The sequence below is a fragment of the Barbatula barbatula genome, assembly GCF_947034865.1.
Source record: "Barbatula barbatula genome assembly, chromosome: 22".
Classification (NCBI taxonomy): domain Eukaryota; kingdom Metazoa; phylum Chordata; class Actinopteri; order Cypriniformes; family Nemacheilidae; genus Barbatula; species Barbatula barbatula.
The window spans coordinates 4,403,397-4,425,807 of NC_136785.1; the positions used below are offsets into that span (position 1 = coordinate 4,403,397).

The 22,411-nt window shown below is 38.5% G+C and overlaps 1 protein-coding gene across 1 annotated transcript; it reads left to right on the top strand.

Moving 5' to 3' along the window:
- Positions 1 to 1,165: 1,165 nt before the first annotated feature.
- specc1lb (sperm antigen with calponin homology and coiled-coil domains 1-like b) lies at positions 1,166 to 21,907 on the top strand. The gene is made up of 16 exons (XM_079485819.1): positions 1,166 to 1,366; positions 6,221 to 6,401; positions 7,377 to 7,512; positions 7,626 to 9,256; positions 9,525 to 9,732; positions 12,025 to 12,098; positions 12,213 to 12,388; positions 12,644 to 12,807; positions 13,059 to 13,177; positions 14,412 to 14,490; positions 14,776 to 14,865; positions 15,038 to 15,200; positions 16,037 to 16,139; positions 19,073 to 19,189; positions 19,312 to 19,371; positions 20,236 to 21,907. The coding sequence occupies exons 2-16, from the start codon at positions 6,258 to 6,260 to the stop codon at positions 20,323 to 20,325; spliced, it is 3,354 nt and encodes a 1,117-aa protein (XP_079341945.1). The 5' UTR covers positions 1,166 to 1,366; positions 6,221 to 6,257; the 3' UTR covers positions 20,326 to 21,907.
- The last annotated feature ends 504 nt before the right edge of the window (positions 21,908 to 22,411 follow it).

Here is a 22,411-nt window from a genome sequence, read left to right on the forward strand (position 1 = left end):
TGACGCCATTGGTCGGGTTGAGGGGAAGGAGGAGGAGTCTGCGGACATCCTATGTAAATTGTATTTAATAGAAGGTCAAAGAACAAATGACTATTCCATTAATTCATATGCTGTTTAATATCGCACAATTTTTAAACAGAAAATAAGTGGTAACTACTTTAAAGAAGGCTTCTGACCATGAAACTGAAATCCCAGTGACGATTAAGGAAATTTAGTACAATTATTAGTTATAACTTGAAAAAAAAACGTTTTTCTTGTGGACATAAAGACTTTTCTTATTAAAGGAAGGCATGGGAGTCGAACTGAGCATGTTATCGCACATTTCTCTGCAGAGTGACAGAACAAAGACTTAGTCTGAATGGAAGACAAACTTTCTAAAACATCGAGTCAAATCAATATCATATTTGAAAAGATGAACTATCAAGTAATATATTACAGATACAACAAAAAACTGCCGTATAAGACACAAATGTGTTTTCCATAAGCCAAATGTGTTTTGTAATAACTGGAAATAGAATAAAATAAAACCTGCATTTTACAAAGTGACAGAGCTAGCCATCTTAACTTAATCTTGTGCTAAAAGGATCTGGATTTTAGCAACTTCATGTATATTTTGGAGTGTTTATATTTGTTTGACCCATTAAACTTAAACGATACTTAAAATGTTTTAATATGAAAATATTATGATATGCTTTTCTTAAAACATTTTTGTATTTAGACCAACAATTGTAGTTTCCTTTCACTTTTAGTTTAGCAATCATTAATTTTTTCTTCCGACGCTGTTTTCAAGATCTCTTATCTACATTTACATTACATTTAGTCATTTAGCAGACGCTTTTAACCAAAGCGACTTACAAGGAGTTCAGGGAGCAATAAGCAATATGTCATAAAGCAGAATTAATGCAAAAGGTGATAATACAAAGATACTAGTTTCTACAAAAGCTGTACCGCTACCTTTGGAGAAAAAGAGTGAGTGTTAGTGTACATGTTTTTTTCATTTGTCTGTCAAGTATTCACAGAAGAGATGGGTTTTAAGTATCTATGCCACTCTCTTTACATGGAAACTTAATATTTTCGTCGCTTTCAATATTTACATATTAACATACACCGTACAGATTCCGTCCAGTACGTGCAACACACTTTTATTTTGAAAATGTATCTCTTTACTGTAGAAAGGCGTGGCCTGTGATTGTTAGCGCTGGCTTCGGGCAGCGGGATTGGGAAGTACAAGCATCACTGCACCGCCGGGGAGTCGGTACAACGGATTTCTTTTTGCCGGATTAAATCGTTTTTCTCTCTTCTTCAATGAACACACCATCTTACGTTGATTCCCTCACATTTTTGGAAGTTCTCTGAGAAGAACAAGGTAACGTGTCATTTTTAAAAATCGTGCTCTTTCTACGAGTGATGTCGTTTCTTGTATGTCGTGTCACACGGTACTGTCGTTAAAGGATGTTTCAGGCCCGCCGGGAACTTTTTCCTCACTCCGGCTGAAATGTTGATATTGTTACAATGTATCCAGAGAGAATAGACGGTGTGCGTCTGATGTCATCACTCACAAAAGTGTTTCCATTTGCTTTGACAAGTTTGTGTGTTTATGTAGACGTTGCTTTTGTCATAAGAGTACTTCTAAGTCTTCTAATTGTGTATCCTGCTGATTCGCTGTGGGATTGGCAGCTGTGCCAGTCTCTTAATCTGTGGGCATGCATGTATTGGTGAGAAGTTAATGTTTAACGTGTTTTTTTTATTTCAAACATTCATACATGTGAACCGTATTCCGTAGCTTTGTGAATATTTCATAGAATTTAAGCTTGTTACCACCAAGTAAAATATCAGTCAGAGAATTTGCTAAAGCCCTCAGCAATAAAAAACTATGACACAATGAATAGGATCTTCTGACTCCCACATCAGTTACCTACAGCTACAGTAAAATTCTATAATCATTTTGCTTCGTGGTACTTTACTCCACATCTTCAGAATGTGTCAATTATAGGGATCGATGTCCTTTACACTTTTTTTTAAAGTTATGCGGAGTACATCTCTTCTCATCCATAGTTTTCTTCCATGAAGTCATCGAATGAGCTGGTTTGAATTGAATCTGAGCCGCACATTCCAGTCCACACAATGTCCTCAGACATCCAAAGCATTTTGATGGAGTGCTTCAGGGTAGAATACGGGTAACAGCAAACCCTGGGCCTTTCTATAAATGGGGTGAAATAAGGTTATGACATGACATGGCAAAATTATTAAACATAGAAATATTTAGATTCTAAAGAGGAAATCGTTCGGAAATAGTTGGAGTACAATTTCATTTAACTTTATTTTCAACTGGTCGTGTCTGCCAAAAATACCTTCGAATGAGTATGCGAGTTTTTCTTCATTTTCAGTTTTTGTTTTACAAATCTGTTTCACGGGCCAGAGAACCGTTTCTTGATCAGTAACAGACTAATCTGTATTGCTTTGAGACATGAAACACAACACTGCAATACACAGTTCAGCAATGATTTGTTAGTCATGCATTTAAAGTTCCTTGGCAATGTGAACTTTTAAATACTAGGCTCTTTATTCTCACTAATAATTTTTCTCTTTCTTAATAAACATGTCTGGGCTTATTATTATATCATCATTGCATGTTTAATTTCACAGTAACTTAAATACATATTTTCTGTTTTAAAGGCCCATTTCACATGAAGTGCTGTAGTGTTTTGCTTTCAGGGCATGCTGATCTTTCACACCGAATGTTTTTTTTGTCCCGTGAGCGCTTCGTTAGAAATGGAGCTTGGTATTGGTTTTAACAGGGTCAGGCGGAAACGACTGCCAGCAGGCCCAGTGGGATGTACCATGGATTGGGCCGAGAGACACTGACCCAGTTGTGTCTCACTTGAGAAGCCTTTACTCTCCTGAGCAAATATTAACTGGAATGATTTTAGTGAATAGAAGCTCCTATTCATTGTGTCATAGTTTTCTTTTTATTTCTTTTTAATTCTCTGACTGATATTTTACTTTGTGGTAACAAGCTTAAAATTCAGTGATGTTTCTTGACTTTGTTTTACTTACGGCCTCCTGCAGTAATAATTGCAGCATGTTCACTGTGTGTATGCAGAAACAACTGTCCAAACAAACACATTCCTCCACTCCCTTCATACTGATGCTCAATTAACAGGCTGGTGCTGTGTTAGATCTGTAGGCAATTTCCATTAGATGCATGTATATTTACTCTGAGATTATCTGAAGATAAATCAGGCAACTGAATTTATGATTTGGTTGAGATGCATTTGATCAACTAAAACTAATTATAGAAACAGTTTACCCAAAATTGAAATTTCTTTCATCATTTTCTTGCTCTCTTGTCATCACAAACCTGTATGGCTTTCTTCAGAACCCAAAAGAATGTTGGTAACCAAACAACATTGGACCCCATTGACTTCCATTGCAAAACCATTTCTCAGAATATCTTCCTTTGTGTTTAGCAGAAGAACGAGTCACATACAAGTTTTGAAAGACTAGGTGGTGAATAAATGATGTCGGAATTTTTATTTGTGGGGAAATAATCGCTTTAAATGCCCAGGTCTTTGATCAGTGGGATGGTCGATAGTTCAGCCTGTTAGACACTTGCTTGCTTTTTAATGCCTCTTACAATTCAAGTTTAAAGGGATGGTTCACCCATAAATGAAAATTCTGTCATCATTTACTCTGGGTGAACTAACCCTTTAAGATCTCTTTAATGTTCACAAATGTACTGAACTCCACCATGACCTTCCGTTCAGACTGGGAGGTAACATCTTCACCACATGGATGTCCCTTGACAAGACAACATCTGTTTTATTCCAGAGCGTGCTGCTTTTGGCTTTGAAGATCATTTTTCAGGATTATTGTTCTTCTGTGCCCCTTTTTGCACATTTCGGCGTACTCTGCAAGGAAGAAACACTTTCAGAATCCATCAGCCCATTTATTTGTCTAACCTCTTCGGAGCATTTCTCAACCTTCACACTACTCGTAATCCAAATGGCTTTCCACCATGTGCACATATTCAAAGTCCCATTGGACACTTTCCGTTCCACAGCAAACCGACCACACAGTGAGAAATTTGACTTTTGTTTCGGTGTTCTCCAAGAGAATGACTATATATCTAATCATAACTAATAATCAATCTGCTTACATGAGTTTCCTACATACAGCAGATGTTTCTTATGTAGCCCTGCATGTTTGGGACTGTTTCTTTTAAAGGTGGTTTGTGTAGAGCACGGATAGGGTCCATATGGATAGGGTTATGTCTTTATGTTTTGGAGATGTCTCAGTGTTAAGTTTTGGATTTGATAGAAAGTTGGCAGGGATGATCTATCGAGTAGAAAGTGGGACGGAAGGAAGCTAACTCTGCTCTGACACATTTCTCCACCAATGATTTTACTGCTCTTTTTCTTTCCCTAAAAGCTGCAGATTACGGCTTTAAATAAACTACATCTCATACTAGGAGTGCAAACTAGTTGCCTTTAAGGATCATTTTGTTCACCTGTCACACATAGGGGTGTGAGCACTGACTGATTCTTTCACTTTTTATCTGTTACTATTAAAGTCAAAGTGAAAATCTCTTTGTAACGGTAATCCTTCAGCAAATATCAAATCTGTGTCAAAGCCCATTGGGAGTTGAGGTCTACAGGTGGGTGAGATTCTTTTTGTTTTGACTACTTTTCAAACATATCGACTTAAAAGGCTTGTGGAGTAAAACATAAGGGTATTTAGGCTGGTGTCTATCCGGGCATGCCTCATCTGTTTGGCATCAAAGTGTCCAGAGCAGTCTGAATTTGTAAAGAGAGGTCGAGTAAGGGAATGAGAAAGGTCAGAGTTCCCCACATGACTGGAGCCTTTCTCTTCTAAATGGCAATGCACTTAAATGCATTGGATACAGATGACAAGCATTTCTAACCTCACGTTGAGCTCATAAGGACGGAGAATGATAGATGGAATTATAAGAAGGTGTGGGAAGGTCTGTCAAACATTCAACTATTTCTGGGTGTGTGTAGCTTCTGGCACTCTACATTTCTAAGACCTCCTAAGTAAGTGGCTTATGTTTATTTTTCTTAAGGCCCCTAGTCATTTCATTGTGATGTAAGCAGTCTGAGCAGAACATTTAGGCACACATTGTGTTTAGAATGCAGACTTTGCAAAAGAGTTTGCTATTAATAGACGGCAGACTCAAATTGTAAATAGTTTTTTTGGATTTAAAAACAATGAGGCACAGATTAGTTTGTTGCATTGAGATAATTTCTACTGAAACAGGAAGTTAGGTCGGGACATATTGAGTGCCTCCTCCCTCCTTAAAATAGCTTGAAAGGACTTTTAATAAAGTAATTTTTTGAATTTAATATTATGGACTTCATTTTTGTGCCCACAGAGGTTTTGATCTCAAAACTTCATAAATATTTTAATCTGTCTATACAAATTTATGTCATATACATCATATTTTAGCGTTTAAACAGTTTTATTATAGACATGCCCCTTAAAAGTTCAGCTTTCTTAACTTTATTTTTCGACAAATTGAAGTGTTAATGCGCACAGCTGCTGGGTTTTTTCTACCCTCAGGCTTTCCACTGCTGCTTGGGAAGTTTAAAGCCTTTTAAGGCGAGACGGAGGTGGTCAGCTCTTCCAACTGGTCTGGCCTCCAACCATGATGATGTGATAAGAAAGGCAGTTCCATCCTCTCTTACAGTCCTCCAATCACACAGTGTTGTCTGCATTTAAATACTGGCCAATGGCTGTTTTACCCTTAAGTGGCTTGAGCTTACAGTGTGTGAGACTGCATAAATAGAATTCTCAGGGACTGTAATGTTACATTTCAACCGTCTCAAAGCGAAACACGGACTTGTACACAATGTGTTCCCCCAGGAAAAAAACCGGTGCTGGTGTAAGGTAATGAGATCTTTAAATTGAATCCAAAATAATTATTAAATGCTACAGAATAGTCTTGAAGACGTTGTTGTTTGTTTGCATGCAGAAAGATGTTTTTTTGTCGTCTTTGGCTGGCTTTATTTTAGACTAACATTGATTGTATACTGTAAGAGCTTATTTACACCTGGGGATTTCAAAAGGAGTGTTCAATGTTTGCTTGTTTTTTTCAGTTTTAATTATTTGAAATCGGAAATTTGCATTTGCAATATTTGGTTCAAATAGTTGTTATTCAAATGTCTTATGTTATACATATGTTGCTTTTTGTCCGGTTTAGATTACGTTGTAAATGTATCAAGAACTTGGAACCAAACATGAAAAAGGCGACCAAGCCCACGGCCGCTACCTCCAGAACCTCAGGATGCACTAAAGCCCCAAGCAGATCAGAGGGAAGCAGCATTATGGGCACAGGTGGCAAAATGACAAACAAAACCCAGAATTCAGCTCCACTATCAAAGGTAGCTTTAAGCCCGCTTGAATAAACTATTTCATATTGACGTACCCACTGAGTATACAGTTAGGTGTATAAAAATTTGGACAGAGGCACTTTTGTTATTTTTGTTGTGTACCAAAATGTATTCAAGTTACAGTTACAGAATGGATATTGTCTTAAAGAGCACACTCAACTTTATTTGACATCCACATTAACTAAAGGTTTAAGGAATTACAGCTCTTTAATATGTAGCTCTCCCCTTTTTCAAGGGAGCAAAAGTGATGGGATAGTTGGATCAAAAGCTTGATGTGGGTTCACAGCAACAGCTTTCAACTGTAGACACCACACGTTGGATAAACTCCAGACATTTAAACATGCTTAATTTACGAAGAAATTATTTAACGAAAAGCCCATACCTGTGATTAAAACTGCTTTTGATTAAATTATAGTAATAATAATAATTTGTTACATATATATATATATATATATATATATATATATATATATATATATATATATATATATATATATATATATATATATATATATAGCCCTTTTCTGGGTACTCAAAGCTCTTTACATGGAAGGGGAGAATCTCCTCAAGTACCACCAATGTGCAGCATCCACCTGCATGATGCAATGGCAGCCATATTGCACAAGAACGCCCACCACACCCATCTTATTGGTGGAGAGGAGACAGAGATACAAGACAATTAGCACATATGGGGATGATTAAGAGGCCATAATGTATAGTGGCGAATTTGGGAAACGGGGGAGCTACATATTAGAGAGCTGTAATTCCTAACCCCTTCATGTAATGTGAATACACTCTAAATAAAGCCGAGAGTGTGCACTTTAAGCCATTATCAATTATAAAACTGTAACTTGAATACATGTTGGCACACGGCAAAAATGTTTTGCCTCTGTCTAAATATTTATGGACCTAACTGTATGTTGTCTATAGTTGATCATTAACCTAATGTGTTTGTATTCTCACCAGGCAAAAAGCAACGACGATCTCCCAGCGGTGAGTTCAGGATCAGTATCTGTTAGCAACAGTAACACTACAGCTAGAAACAAGAGAGGAACTTCTCAGAGCACCAGCAGTACTGAGACCAGGTCCAAGACCAGCTCAGGTAGTGAGTTATTCTCTGTTATGGTTCTGAAGACATTAAGCCGATGTTTGGTTTGTGTTAATCACAATTGTATTAAGAAATAGTTTCACAGAATGTCATATTTTTTTTCGTAGGTCTATCAGGAAGGCGTGGAACATCATGCACGACCAAGGACCCAAGCACAACCCGAGAGAATTTGCGAGAACGTTCCAGAGTCAGTGCTGTCAAAAAGCTTGCCGGACCCGCTGATGCTATGCATCAGAAGCGGTCGCGATGCCGCAGTGTTGTTGAGTCTGAGTCTCTCATGAGCAAGTCACGCTCAGACAGCCAGATAAGCAATAAAGCAGGGCTGGAGTGTCGAGTGAAGGACCTAATGGGCCTATCCAAGAGTAAAGATCTGGAGATTCTCCATCTCCGCTCTGAACTTAGAGGTATGAGAGCCCAGCTCGGTCTGGAAGATCTTCGACCTCCTGAATCAACAGAAGAGTCCAAGCCAACCCAAGAAAAGGAAGTTAGTCCAGTGATCAGTGCCACAGATGTGGAGTCCACACTTCTCCTCCTTCAAGATCAGAACCAGGGGATCCTTGATGAGCTAAATATGTTGAAGAGTGAAAACCGCATGCTGAAGGATCGTCTAAATGCTCTTGGCTTCTCTCTGGAGCATCGCCTGGAAAGTAAAGACAAAAGTCTACACTTGCTTTCTCTCAGTCCTGAGCCTGTATCTGGAACAACCAGCGAAAACGGAGGCTGCAATATGCAGGCATCTTTTGACGAAGGCTCCACTCAAGGCTCTACCGAAGACTTGCTGTCAGAACCGAGACGTGTTGGATCTCCCGATGCAGTGGACAGTGAATGCAGTGAGGCCTACCAGCCAATAACCTCCAGCGATGATGCTCTGGATGCACCTTCAGGTTGTGGATCGTCTTCCGAATCCGAAGGTGGACCGCCAAGCAGGGAACATTCCCGCAGGGGCAGCAGCGGGAACACCAGCGAGGTTTCGGTGGCTTGTCTGACCGAGCGCATCCACCAAATGGAGGAGAACCAACACAGCACCTCAGAAGAACTCCAGGCCACCCTGCAGGAACTTGCAGATTTGCAGCAGATCACGCAAGAGCTGACATCCGAAAACGAACGTCTGGGTGAAGAGCGTGCCATTCTGGTCGATTCCCTTTGTCAGCAAGGGGAGCGTCTGGAACTCTACGGAAGACAGCTGGATTATTTCCGCGGCCTGCTTGATGAACACCGCGTGGCTTATGCCAAGGACGACGAGGACGGCAAAAGCGGGCGCTATATGGAGTTGGAGAGGCGCTACGCCGAGTTAAACGAGGGCTCGCATTTTGAAAGAGAGCAACTTTTAGGCGTTCAGCAACAGCTGAGCAGTGCACTCAAGATGGCGGAACAGGAAAACGCAGAAGCTCAGGGCCTGATGTCGGCGTTGAAGGAACGCGTCCACATGACCGAGAGAACTGTGGAATTAGAGAGGAGGGAGCGGGCCGTCGCCAAAGCAGAACTAGAAGCGCTGAGGCAGGTGTCTGAACGGGAGCAGGTAGAGCTAAACCGCTGCAGAACTCAGCTTGAGCAGGAGAGGCAGAGAGTGGCCCAACTCTTGTCCATTCACAACGCGGGGGATAAGAGCGACATACGCCACCTGCTGGACAGTGAAAGGTTAGACAAGGAGCGAGCCGAGGCCAAAGCTGCTCAGCTGCAAGAGGAACTGGGACACACTCGAAATGAAGCCGCCCAGCTGGAGGAGGCAATAAGCAAGGTAAAAAAAAGGATAAACCAGAATTAATCTCCAGATTGTCTTGGTGCTTTTTTTAACCCTTATTTTATCCACCATTGAACAGAACTTTAACTCGCATTTATCCAACAATATACTCAGATAAAACAATTTAAAATACTCACTTGCTTGTAAATGTTAATAAATGTATTGTATGATAAAAATGGCACTTCCCATATACAGTAGATCGTTTCAGTATGTGTATTGTTCAACATTATACATCCTAATGTTTTCCTGCTTGTGTGTGGTGAAGTTGGAGAGTGAGTTCCGGACATTCCGTGGCGACGTTCAGGCACAGTTAGCCGAGCAAAAGCGGCATCTTGAGCACCAGTGCTCTGAGCTGGAGGAGAAGGACACTGAGATCGCCGACATGAAAGAGACCATCTTTGAGCTTGAGGATGAAGTTGAGCAGCATCGTGCCGTCAAGCTCCATGACAACCTCATCATCTCTGACCTGGAGAGTGAGTCACATGACATTCGTTTCCATGACTGGTGGTTGTTAAAGGAACAGTTCACCCAATAAAAAAATACAAATACTGTCATAATTTAGGGCGTACTCACATTTAGCCCATTGCTGTTCGATTCGCACAATGTGAGTAGGCCCTTACTCACCATCGAATTGTGCCAAATCTGTATACACAAAGAAAAATATTTGGAAGAATGCCTATACCCAAACAGTTCTTGGTTACCACTGGATATCATAGTATGAAAATTTGCTTCGTAAGTTTCTTTTTTTGTAATTTGAACACAAAAGAAGATATTTTGAAGAATATAGAAAAGCAAACAGTTCTGGGGCAATTTTGACTGCCATTGTCAGTTTTCCTACTATTGTAGTCAATGGTGACCAAAAACGGTTTGGTTACAAGCATTCTTCCATAAATCCTTTTCTGAGTTCACCAGAACAAAGAAATGTATAGAGAATTATAACTGTAAAATGATGACAGACTTTATTTTTGGGGGAAGTGTCCCTTTACACCGTTTAAAAGTTTAGCACTTTTATGTAGCTTATTGTTAATAATTGTTTGATTCATGCTTTTTGCAAATACCATACATGGCATGGGTATCTAACTTGTTAAGCATTGTTTGAGGTAAATCATGAGGTGTGCTTTAACTTTTCTATGCCATCTGACTTGCAATTACTGGCGTATGGGTTTTTTAGCTTGGTGCCAGTAAGTAACCACTTAGCAAACGCCCATAACACCCTGTTATTATCAGACTTTTTGCATCAATTCCATCTATCGTTTTGTTTTCATGGCCCTGTGGTCATACAGGCTTCTGTCCACATAGAGGCATCATTGAGCTAATAATAGATGTGGATTTCACAGGCACTAACTGCGTCTGAATTCGCTCACTCGTTCACTATTCCCTATATAGCGAATGCTAAATAGTCCACTATATGGGGAAGAAGTGAATGAATGAGTGAACAATTTCGGACAATGACGTAATATATCCTGCGTCTGACAGTACTGTCTTGGACATTCATCATAGCGCTTATTTTACACCTGTGTGGCTTTATGGATTGTTTTGTAAAATAGTAATGTTAATTTTTACATTATTTGTCACGTTTATTGTATTAGTTTTTAATAAAGAGAACAAACTAAATGTTTGCCACGTTTATTTACTATTACATTTATTACGTTTAATAAAATTACTTCATATATTTAAAATAAAACACTGCTGTATATGACATTATATTAATGTGGTTATTCTCAAAAAGTCGAAAATAACTGTCTACAAGAACAAACACAAGTGTATAAACGTACAATCGTGGCATTAACAGTCACTCTCCTCCAGCTGATGTTATCGGACGGTTGATTCGCGTTGTATCATGGGAAATATGAGAGTGAGCGAGTGTAGATGGGATACACACTCAAAATCAGAATGTATTGTGGGTAGAAATTAGGGAATGAGTTGTTTACTCAGAATTCGGACAACACTACAAAATGACGGACACCCGATATAGTGCACTATATAGGAGATAGGGGGCGAATCACAGCTTTTTGTTCTCTTCATTTAAACTTCTCACGAAAACCTTCCGCCTAATTTACAACACGTGCGTAAGCACATACATTTCTTAAACTCGAGTTTAGTCATTTGCATAAAACGCCCACATTAGGGTTTTCCCCAAACCTTTCCTTTACCGCATGTCGTCACTTAAGTGAAAGATGCTCCACACAACCCCACGTGACGCTATCTACAGAGACAGTAATTCCAAGTAGACCTACGCAGTCCCCAAAACCTGTTCGTACACAATAAAACACTTTTTATAATGACACGCAGTTTACAGAGATCTCATTGGCTGTCAAAGCTCTGTTATTCAGAAAAATGTTGCAGCTCGAGCTATAGTCTAACGCAGCTTTTCTTACTATTTCACTGTTTATGATGAAATCATTTTAAAATGAAATAAACAGCTACATTTTAGCATAATTTTATATATATAATTATTTATAGTATAACTATTATCCTAAGATATAACATACATTTTGTCGTAACTATACAGTATATGTGTACAGAGAGAGAGAGAGAGAGAGAGGGATTTTAAAGATTATTAAGATCCGCCAGAGTGTGATTTTTGCGTATGCGTGTATTCAGCTATTTCCAAAAAAAAAATCTTACATTTCAGTACGAAAATTTTACTTAATCATGACTTTGTGCGCAGGTTTCAGACACAAATTTGTGTGTGCGCATGCTAAGTGAATGAGACCCACTTTCTGTATATATCTGTATTCAGTCCTTGTGTTGTTTTCCCTTAGATTCCATCAAAAAGCTTCATGATCAGAAATATGACATGGAGAAGGAAATTAAGATCCTTCATCGAAAGTTGCGGGTAAATGTCTCCATCGATTCATACATCTTTCATGTTAGTATGACATGATTAAGTACCGTGCATGTTCATGACCATTTACTGACTTTGTTTTTAATTGACACCTGTCACTCACAGGAAGAGTCATCTGAGTGGCGGCAGTTCCAGTCTGATCTGCAGACAGCTGTCGTCATCGCCAACGAGATCAAGGCGGAAGCTCAGGAGGAAATCGGAGACCTACGGCGTCGCCTACAGGAAGCTCAAGAGAAGAATGAGAAAATATGCAAGGAGCTGGATGAACTTAAGAACATGAAGTAAAAAAATATATATCAAGCTTTATTTCCTGTAGATCAATTAGCAGGATCATGGGTTTGATTCCAGCAGAATGCACATTTAAAATTGAAAAATTCGTCTGCCAAATAAATGTTAATTCACGGATGCTTGAATGAATTTGCATGAATGTGTTTGCGTGTGCAAATACAATCCTACACGCTATGCATGTTTTTGCTAGCCGTTTTGAGTGTACAGGAGAAATTTATGTATCCATATGTGTCTCTTGTGAATTACAGACAGGAAGAGGAACGCGGACGCGTGTATAATTACATGAATGCCGTAGAGAGGGACCTGGCCGCTCTGAGGCAGGGGATGGGCCTGAGCCGACGTTCCTCAACTTCCTCTGAACCATCGCCCACCGTCAAAACACTCATTAAGAGCTTCGACAGCGTCTCACAAGGTGCACAAACACCTGCACATATATTCACGTCCACATTTATAGTGTTGATGTATAAGCTTGCAACCAGAAGGTTATATTTGAATTCCCACCAAAGACTACAAATCTTTCCTGACTAAATGGCACGTAATAATCTGATAACATCAACGATAACTTCATATAAGATAACTGAATCATAACATGCCAAATATTTGTGATGCTTGAAGTGTTATTCCGTATACACTATATATGTTCGTCCATGCATCTCTACACAGCTCCTGTTCCCGCAAGTCCAGTAGCCATTGCCACTGCGGTCGCAATCTCCAGAACCCCCCTCAGCCCCAGCCCAATCAAAACACCCACACCCCCTGCCGCTGCGGTCTCTCCCATACAGGTATAAACCACAGGATGGATGAACAGATAAACTGTTAGATGTTTGTTGGACATAATTGAAAAGTAAATCTCAGTAGTAGTGGACAGTTTGACTCGCAGTGGAATAAATGAGCATGTGTTGGATAGATGCATGAGGACAGATCTCCGATCACTCTAGCAGATGTCTGCGTTTTTCCTCTGTGTGGATTTGGTGACCTCACAGCACTGTCTGTCAGATGAGATCTCCAGACCTGATGTGCGTGGAGCTGAAATAGGCTTTCCTTCTCTTTCTCTCCCTGAATCCCCCATGGATGTCCTATGCCGTGTTACTTTTTTTGTAGAATACATGCAAGACGTCCCAAAATGTGCCAAAACAGGATGTGTTTTGTGAGAAAGGGAAAATTAGGCAGTTTGACGTACTTTGAGGTGCGGAGATGCTGTGGTGTAGAATAAAGATTTGTATTTTTAGCCTGCAGTTTAAAGGGATATTTCACCCAAAAAATTTCAATTCTGTCATGATTTACTCTCTTATTATACATTTCTTTGTTCTGATGACCACAGAGCAAGATTATTGGGAAGAATGCTTATGACCAGACACATTTCCCCCCATTGACTTCCATAGTAGGAAAAAAAACAACGGTAGTAAAAAGTGCCAACAAAACCAACAGAACAAAAATATGTTTGGTTATAAGCCTTCTTCCAAATATCTCTCTCTGTGTTCACCAGAACAAAGAAATGTATACAGATTTGGAACAACTCCAAGGTGAGTAAATGATGACAGAATTTTTGGGTGAACTATCCCTTTAAATTCCTAACCTTAAAAATCTGTGTGTAACTACAATTTAGTTTATAATGTAAACAAAATATAGCTTGAAAGTTAGAATTAACCATATGGTGAGATGTGAGTCACTGTGATATCCAATACTAAATATATTAGTATAAAAACAAAAAACAAATAAATAGTTCATGTAATCCATATATCACCTATTTGCATCGATAGCCACGGTTATAGTAAGTTAAAAATATTTTTTTTATATAACCATATCAATTATTTATTACTTATTTAATTATTTTAAATGTTTTTAAATAACAACCATTACCAGTCTTCACCAGATTTTAACAGTTTTCTTTTTTATTAAACTCAAAATAAAACTGTTCTAATCTGCTTTTCGACAGTTTCTGTTTTGTTGAAATCAGCGGTTTATCCTTTTCCCCTCATCCTTGCTTCGAACTAATAGCATTTTCCTATTTTACAGAGACACACCATTAGCTCAAGCAAACCTTTGTCATCTCTTCTGGATAAGAGACCAAGCTACACGGAGCTGAGCATGCCAGGTTAGCTGATGTTAAGTCACACTGATATTATAACTCTCTGATCTTTCACTCTTCCCCACACTGGTTTCATCTGGTTCTACAGAGCTAAACTCAAAGTAAAGGTCATGAGTAATCATGCTGTACCATTTACCTGAGGCTTAACATTTGCGGTTAATGACCACTGAAATTGTGTGCCAGACCTCGAGATGGAAGTGTTTTATTTTTGAAGAGCACGAGCTGAGTCATCCTGCATAAAACTACATTAGTCATTGTCACGGTTGTGTATGATTGCATGTAATCCATTAGGGGACCATATCCTCCGAACGTCACCTGTTACACGCACCGGCTGCGGCCTACAGAGGGTGCCAAACATGGATTCGTCCAAATCTATATCAGGTATGCTGTGAGGATTCCTTGAACAAAACAAGGAATGTGATTCAATGAGAGCGTGTTGCAGATCCTGACATTATTTTTAAAGGTCAATGTTCATTAGACTGGAGGCATGTTAACATTGACAACACAGATGCACTGGTGATCATCGCAACATCGTCCGTTCTCTGCCTGTTAGTTTCTCGCAGATCCAGCGAGGAGTTGAAAAGAGATTTGTCGGGCACAGATGCGTCAGCCCCCTCATCGATCATCACGTTAGGCTCCTCTTCTCCTCAGCTATCTTTGTCATCTAACTCCTCCCCGACTGCCTCCGTCACGCCCACCTCACGAGGACGTTTACGGTAAGTGCCAGATCGTTATGATTGTTTGTCTGCTTTATGTTTACCTTGATCTCTCTCTTCCTCTCTCTCTCTGTCTGCTCTGGCTTTTCTTTTGTTGACTTTCTAGAAAACTGTTGTCAGGTTTGCCAGATGTCTCGCTCTTTCACGCTCTATCACGTTCTTGTCTTTCTGTGATGATAGACCTGTGTTCCGATAATGGATGTCACTCGTTCGTCTGCCCTGAAATCTGACCGCGGCTCTGTCATCGCTTTGAACGGGCCTTTGGAAGGAAGTTGAATCATTCTGTACTGTCCTTTATTGCCAGAGCATCTTCTCTGGGCATTGCGATAATTTCCTTGCTGGGAGAATTTCCTTCTGCAGAAACTAGCTTGTTATGGTGGATCATTTTACACGGATTATTTCCAGTCCAGCTGGTCTAAACTGGAAATGTATGGACAAGGATGCCTGCATTCATTTTATGACAAAGTCTGATCCATCCCATCGTATCTAACCCTATAAACCTGCATTTAAAATAGTTTTAAAGCTTTAGATTAAATCAATCCCACCTGCACATTGATTCAAACAGCGCACAGTCTGAAGTGTTCAGGGATTCCCTGCTGTTGTAATCCATTAGGGGACCTAAAAATGTGGCTTTTAATCCCTTTGAGCTAATCTGTTTTGTCAATACAGAAAGACTTATCCATTTTTAAATGGTAACAGAATCTGAAAGATCTCGCATCCATCAAGTCAATGTACCCCGGTTGAATTTCCACCCAGTGGTGATGGAGGTTTTTTGCTATTAAAGATGAATCCGGTACAATGGAACTGCATTGTTAAAGTGATTGATGTCTCTCCAGAGAGGAGAGGAAGGACCCGCTGTGCGCACTAGCCAGAGAATACGGAGGATCCAAGAGAAACGCTCTGCTCAGATGGTGCCAAAAGAAGACCGAAGGTTATCAGGTAGACATGTCTTTCCTCCATAAATGTATGCATTCTGTAGTCGCCTGTGATTTGTTAATAAGGATGCACTGCATATCGGTGCTCATTGTAATACGATGATCGGGATAAGCATTTTTTAATGATATGTTACTCAGATATGTAGTATGTGCTACCTTAGTATGGTAGGTTTTAAAGTACTCAATTGCCAATTGCACATTTCATCCTCAATTATTCATCCCATTTACTGTACATTTATCACGCAATATCATATAATATTGGGCATATCAGTTATCCTTTGTAAAACCTGTTTATTACTAAAACAATTTGATATGTAAATATATAATCGTTTTGACATATTTATTCATTCCTATTTTTTTACATTTTAAAAATCTAAATGACATATGTTCAGTATACAGCATGTTCAGCCTTATTTGATTTTTAAACCGTTCGCTCACAAACACAAGACTCAGCCAATATCAACCAATCAGAGCACTGAACTCACAGCGAACAGTTTGCAGACTGTCGCACCTTGCCACTTAGTTTTCTTTTTTTTTATTTAAGGGTCTTTCCGGTGCACTTTGCATTTCTTTACTACTTTGTAAAATGTACTTCACATCACATTACTCATTTGCCAGATGCCTTTTTGAATTAAAGTGCATTTGAGGTAAACTTATTGTAAGTATGTGTGTTCCCTGGGGTCGGACCCATGACCTTTGCGCTGCTAACGCAATGCTCTGCTTATTTGTGACCTTGCTTGTGAAAACCCAGGTAAAGTCATTCTTGGTGATTTACTGTCTATATAAAATCAGAATGTAAAATGCATTCTGTTAAAGTAGAAGCTGGATGTCTTGATTAATATTGACTAAGGCCATGTATAAGATTGAAATCAATGAGACTTTGGCCTGGTTTTCACATTTAGGTACAGGAAGCGTTTTTAAAACTTGCACAATTGATCTTAAAAATTTATTTTAATGGACTATTTATGTGACAATAAATTTCATTTATTTGTTTCAAAATATCTATCTTATGTCGTAGATTTGATCCTTGAAGTAGTATTTTTAATATCATATTTGTATAAATTGCATTAAACGTGGAAAGCAACAGTATAATAATATCTTTTAAAATTAAAATAATAACTTTTTGTAGGCATTTTTCTATGAAAATCATCTTAGGTTACAGAACTAAAGAATCATCTACATACATTTTCACAAATTTTTGTTTGTGTCCTTTCTGGCAAGGAAACATTTTCCTCATTTCACACAGCAATTCCTAAGACTTTTTGACACCCAACTCCCATAATCCCCTGTTCTTAGTCTTTGTCCGTCAGTCTGTCTGACTGTGTGTTGTGATGGATGGACATGTCCACTCCTGGATAAAGCCAATTTTTCACTGCAACTCTAATGTGTTCATTATAAGTAGCCAGGCTTTAGTTGGAGTGTACTTTTCTGAGAGAGTGGCAGTAAGCCTCTGTTTTCAATGCGATTAGCCTAATGCTCTCTCTCCCCTGGGCTTTCCTGTTTGTGCACACAAGACCCTCTTTTCATTAACTGCTCACTTTGAACATTGGCACACTAGCGAGGGAGGATGTCATGATGTCTTTGTGACGCTCTCACTTCACACAAAAGACTCATCGCATCACCAAATCCGAATCGGACAAAATTAAGGACATTTAATGTCAACACTAAATCAAAATGATCTGGATCCATTTTCACGGTTTTATTGTGCACCGATGCCTTAAAAATGGGCACTTATTTATTTTTTGTGCCTGCACCGATATCTTGACAGACATCATTATCTGTTTGAGACCACTCTGTTCTGGTGTGGTTGCCCACCCTGATGAGCTCATCACTTCCCCCAATCTGCTCTCTGCAGGTTACCAGAAAGCCGAGTGTTCTGCCAATTTGCGTGGCCTCTTACTATATTTTCGCAGGATTGGCCACATCTGATAAAGGCTGTAACTCTTTCTTTAGGATCGTAGGTCCTTGTGCCAGAGGAAGTCGATGATAATGTAATCTAGAAGGCCGCTTTTGTTTATTTTGGATACGTCTATCAGACGAAATGTGTTGGATGAATAGAGATCACTTCCAGTAAATTGCCACCATTCGGCCCACACACTTTTTAGTCCGAATTCCAAGCATGACATGTCTACAAGCACCTTGAAGTCACGTATAACAGTAAGTTTGCCGTAATTATCGAAAACAATTCAATTGTTTTACATTTTATAAACGGCAATCGAAACACATGGAGGACGGAAGCCTCCATTGGAAGCTTTATGCTGAGTTTGGTGAACAGAAACCCAGTCACAGCGAAACCATAAATGGCCTGCGATCTGTCGGATGGCTTCCTCCATGGATGCATGTGTGAGAAGTATGTTGGTGTAGATAAGCAGGACTGTTGAAAAAAAACACTTCAGCACATGGCGAGGTGATGCACAATAAGCAGCTTTAAGCCACTCATCGACCCCGAGCGCTAACAATTTTCCCCATTCGTATGTAGTTCAAGGGTAAAGTAAACGCTGTTCTCAGAACAGTTATAGGGAGTATCAAAATAATTGATTGAACAAAAATAAATGACTTCCACAAAGTTATATGTAGTTTCAAGCATTTTTAATGTGTGTTATATTTTTAATTGATCATTTATTTATAAAATAAAGCCGTTTCTAATTGTAGTAGTGCATTAAATAAAGAGCAGTATAATGAAATGTAACGTAAAAAAGATTATCTGATGTTCATTTCTGCGTTACACCTTTAACTGTAAAAACGCATTGTTTGCCAGTCTTTGTAAACTCTGTAAAAACGCATGCCTTCTGACAGGATTTATAGTTATGGCTTCCAAAATGTCACACTGACTCGATTCACTGCTTCATCAGTCCATCTGAATCACCCACCCAATCCTCCCGGTTCATCCCCTGAAATTATAACCATTGATCTTTCTCTCACCCTCCGCACGCGCAGAACATCGACATAACAAACTTCAGCAGCAGCTGGAACGACGGGCTAGCTTTCTGCGCCATCCTTCACACCTACCTTCCGGCTCATATCCCTTACCACAAGCTCAACAGTCAAGACAAGGTCTGTCAGGATAAGCAGAATCACAAGACAGCCACAATGATGTGTTTGAATAATTTGAGTACATTTCATTTAGCAGAATTGATGAATTGACATCCATTTGTTTTGTCGTTTCTTTGTTACAGAGGCGAAATTTCACGTTGGCCTTCCAGGCTGCAGAAAGTGTGGGCATTAAATCTACACTGGTGAGTTAATATAAACATCACGGATGTATCCGACATGATTCGAAGCTTTAAATGGATTATTTTGCTTTTAATTATAATGTAGCACTTTGAATAGAAATTAAATGTAATTCATTTTGTATTAAAGAAAGGGGACATGCATGAAATGACTAATATAACCGTATTCTGCTGTATGAGCGGAGATGAATGTTCCTTGGAAAAGAGACAGCTGTATTTAATGTGCCACCTGTTAATTATTGAATTATATTTGATAAAGCTGTGATTGTAATGAAACTGTTATGCTAGCTGGGTTGTGATTTGTTAGCTTTTTCAAAAAGATGTTGTGAGATACGTCTGCGACAAAAAGGCACATATTTAGTTTTCAAGCAAGGCAAAAAATTAAGAGAGCATTCCAAATTTTATTTGAATCACTATATTTTTTACAAATATTACTGTTGTATTGCTTAAAAGTGAATATGAACTTGATTTCTTTGAGGTATTTGAGGTCTAAAAAATACCGAGCATCTTTTCTATTTGACCTGCCTCTACAGATTTCATTTTTTGCAAATACATTATTATTTTAAATTTGGGAGAAATATTGTTAGTAGTTCATAGAATAAATAAAACAAAAAAATATCCGTTTACCTAAACAAATACATGTGAATAGTACATTTAGAAAAACTGAAAATAATTTGTAACTCTGTGGTAAGAGCATGGCAATAGCAATGCCAAGGTTGTGAGTTCGATATCCAGGGGATCCACATGCACATACTTAGAAACAAGTGTATAGTATAATGAAATGCAAGTCACTTTGGATAAAAGCGTCTGCCAAATGCATAAATGTAAATGTTCTTCCCTTATTAGTTTGTGACTCTCTCTGTCTCACAGGACATTAGTGAAATGGTGCACACTGAAAGACCCGACTGGCAGAGTGTCATGACCTATCTGACGGCCATTTATAAGTATTTTGAGACATGAGAATCTTCTTTTTGGAGTGTCACTCCAATGTGCATTAAAACATTTCCCAGATGCCTCAGCTGCGTGTGGTGCCAACAACATATGTGAAGCACATATCAGAGCCTTTTGCTTTTTCAGTGTTTTCCCAGAATTTAGGAAGTTGGAAGGATCGTGAAAGATCTGCAAGGACCTTTGGATCAAACAGCCATATGTTCCCTGTCCAGCTTCCCTATGGACTTGCCAAACTTTTTGTCCTGATGATCAAAGGTGCATTGCATCGTGCCAGCCATGCAACAAAGCTGTATATCTTACACAGAAGATTGCCATTGAAAGGTGCCTTGTTTTGTAGTTTTGTAGGATGGCCTCTGTATAGCAGTGTTCAGCATTAGATTTGTATTAGTTTAGATCAAAATGTATTTATTTCAAAGAGATGTCACTACAGACTTTGTCCACAAAAATATTTTTACTTCGCTGAAATAAGCTCACAATACTTTCTTTTGTTTGGTGTGTTTTTCAAATAAATACGGCAGGGGTCCTAACTTTTGTTGCGATTAAAATTTTGTTTTTGTAATTGTTTCATACACTAAATGAGTGCCAATTCTGAATGTATGTACTGTTTTTTTTTTTAGATTAAATCCATTCCAACCGAACGTTTATAACTTTTTATAACTATAAGACTTAACACAAAATAAGCAAAAATAAAATGCATGGCTGCTTTTTTGTTTGTTTCACAGGATATTTTTACTGTATCTGTTCTTTTTGTTTAAGCACTACAAATGGTTATTTGACACATAAGAGCAGCTGAGTTCTGGAAGCTCGCTGATTCGGTTTGACTTTGTTTTTTGGATTTAAAAGCACAAGGCACGCGAGTGTGTCGTCACCAAAATCAAAGACCTCAGACAACAGTCCATACACTTGATCTACTCGTGGTTTGTTTTTAATATGTCATAGTCATTTGCCTAAGCTCTGCTTCCACACAAAAAGATACTTTCATCCGGAGACTTGCATTAAAAATGAGAATGATGGCACAATTATTGTAAGATTTATTCTGAAATGAAAATATATCTTCTTTTGCATTTTTCAATGTTCATTTCACATCTTGTTAGAACAGATTCATACTTGAAGGGATAAGTGGGAAAATGTGTCCCTGTGTTATGTTCATGTACAAAATGAATTTTATTTTTTGCAAATACTTTTTGTGTGAACGTTTTAATTTATTTAATTTGGTTGCAGAGAGTTGTATTGTTGTTGATTTGTTTTTATAGAATGCTCAGTGGCACGTCAGTGTATTCCTGACATTGAATTTCCTGTAAAAGGTCAATAGTGACAAGGAACTTTTTGGGTTATTTTTCAAAGATCTTGTAAGATTTGATAGTTCTTCTGATACCTAATCTTATGGAATAACACGTTTGCTACCATCTTAGAACTATACCTTTGTATTGTTAATCATCATTTTTATTAGCATATAATCAAAAATAAGGTTCAATTGACACCACAGAAAACCACCTTTTATGTTTGACATGAAAATGTGCTGTCAAGATCTGTCAAGATAAGGAATTGTAAGAATTGTCTGCATAAATACAGTTTATTATTTCTATATTCACGCGTGTCCAGTTCATGTTGATATATGAGCTCTGTATGGTCTGAATTGAACGGGTTTGTGAAATCGTTTCATTGTCTCATAATGACCTTATTATTTCTCAGTTCCTCTTTGGTTTGAAAATCTAACCACCTCAACCCAATCTGCGGAGAGCATTTTCCACACTGTTCATTACATCATTCACAATCACAATGCGTTCTGTCTACATGCACTATATATACCACATCCATGAAAGTACTTCCTATTTACTATTTTAAAGTCTTCTTATCTACTTTAAGCATTCTTGTGAATTTAAATATGGGACAGGATTTTTAGAATCTGAGCTTTTATCACCGTTAATGGTTAACTATTAATAATCGGCCCACTGAACATGAGCTCTGTTATAAAAATAGTAATGAGATATTATTATTGTTTCTGTGAGAAATACAGAACAGTAATTTAAGAGACATCTTAACACTTGCACAACAGTCAGTTTATAAACAGAACAAAACATGGACCAATCAGAAG

Excerpts from the sequence above, each read along its gene's own strand:
- specc1lb (XM_079485819.1), top strand. The coding sequence starts at position 6,258 with ATGAAAAAGGCGACCAAGCCCACGGCCGCTACCTCCAGAACCTCAGGA. Across the intron at positions 9,257-9,524 it reads TGGAGGAGGCAATAAGCAAG|TTGGAGAGTGAGTTCCGGAC; the intron begins GTAAAAAAAAGG and ends TGTGTGGTGAAG. Across the intron at positions 9,733-12,024 it reads CATCATCTCTGACCTGGAGA|ATTCCATCAAAAAGCTTCAT; the intron begins GTGAGTCACATG and ends GTTTTCCCTTAG.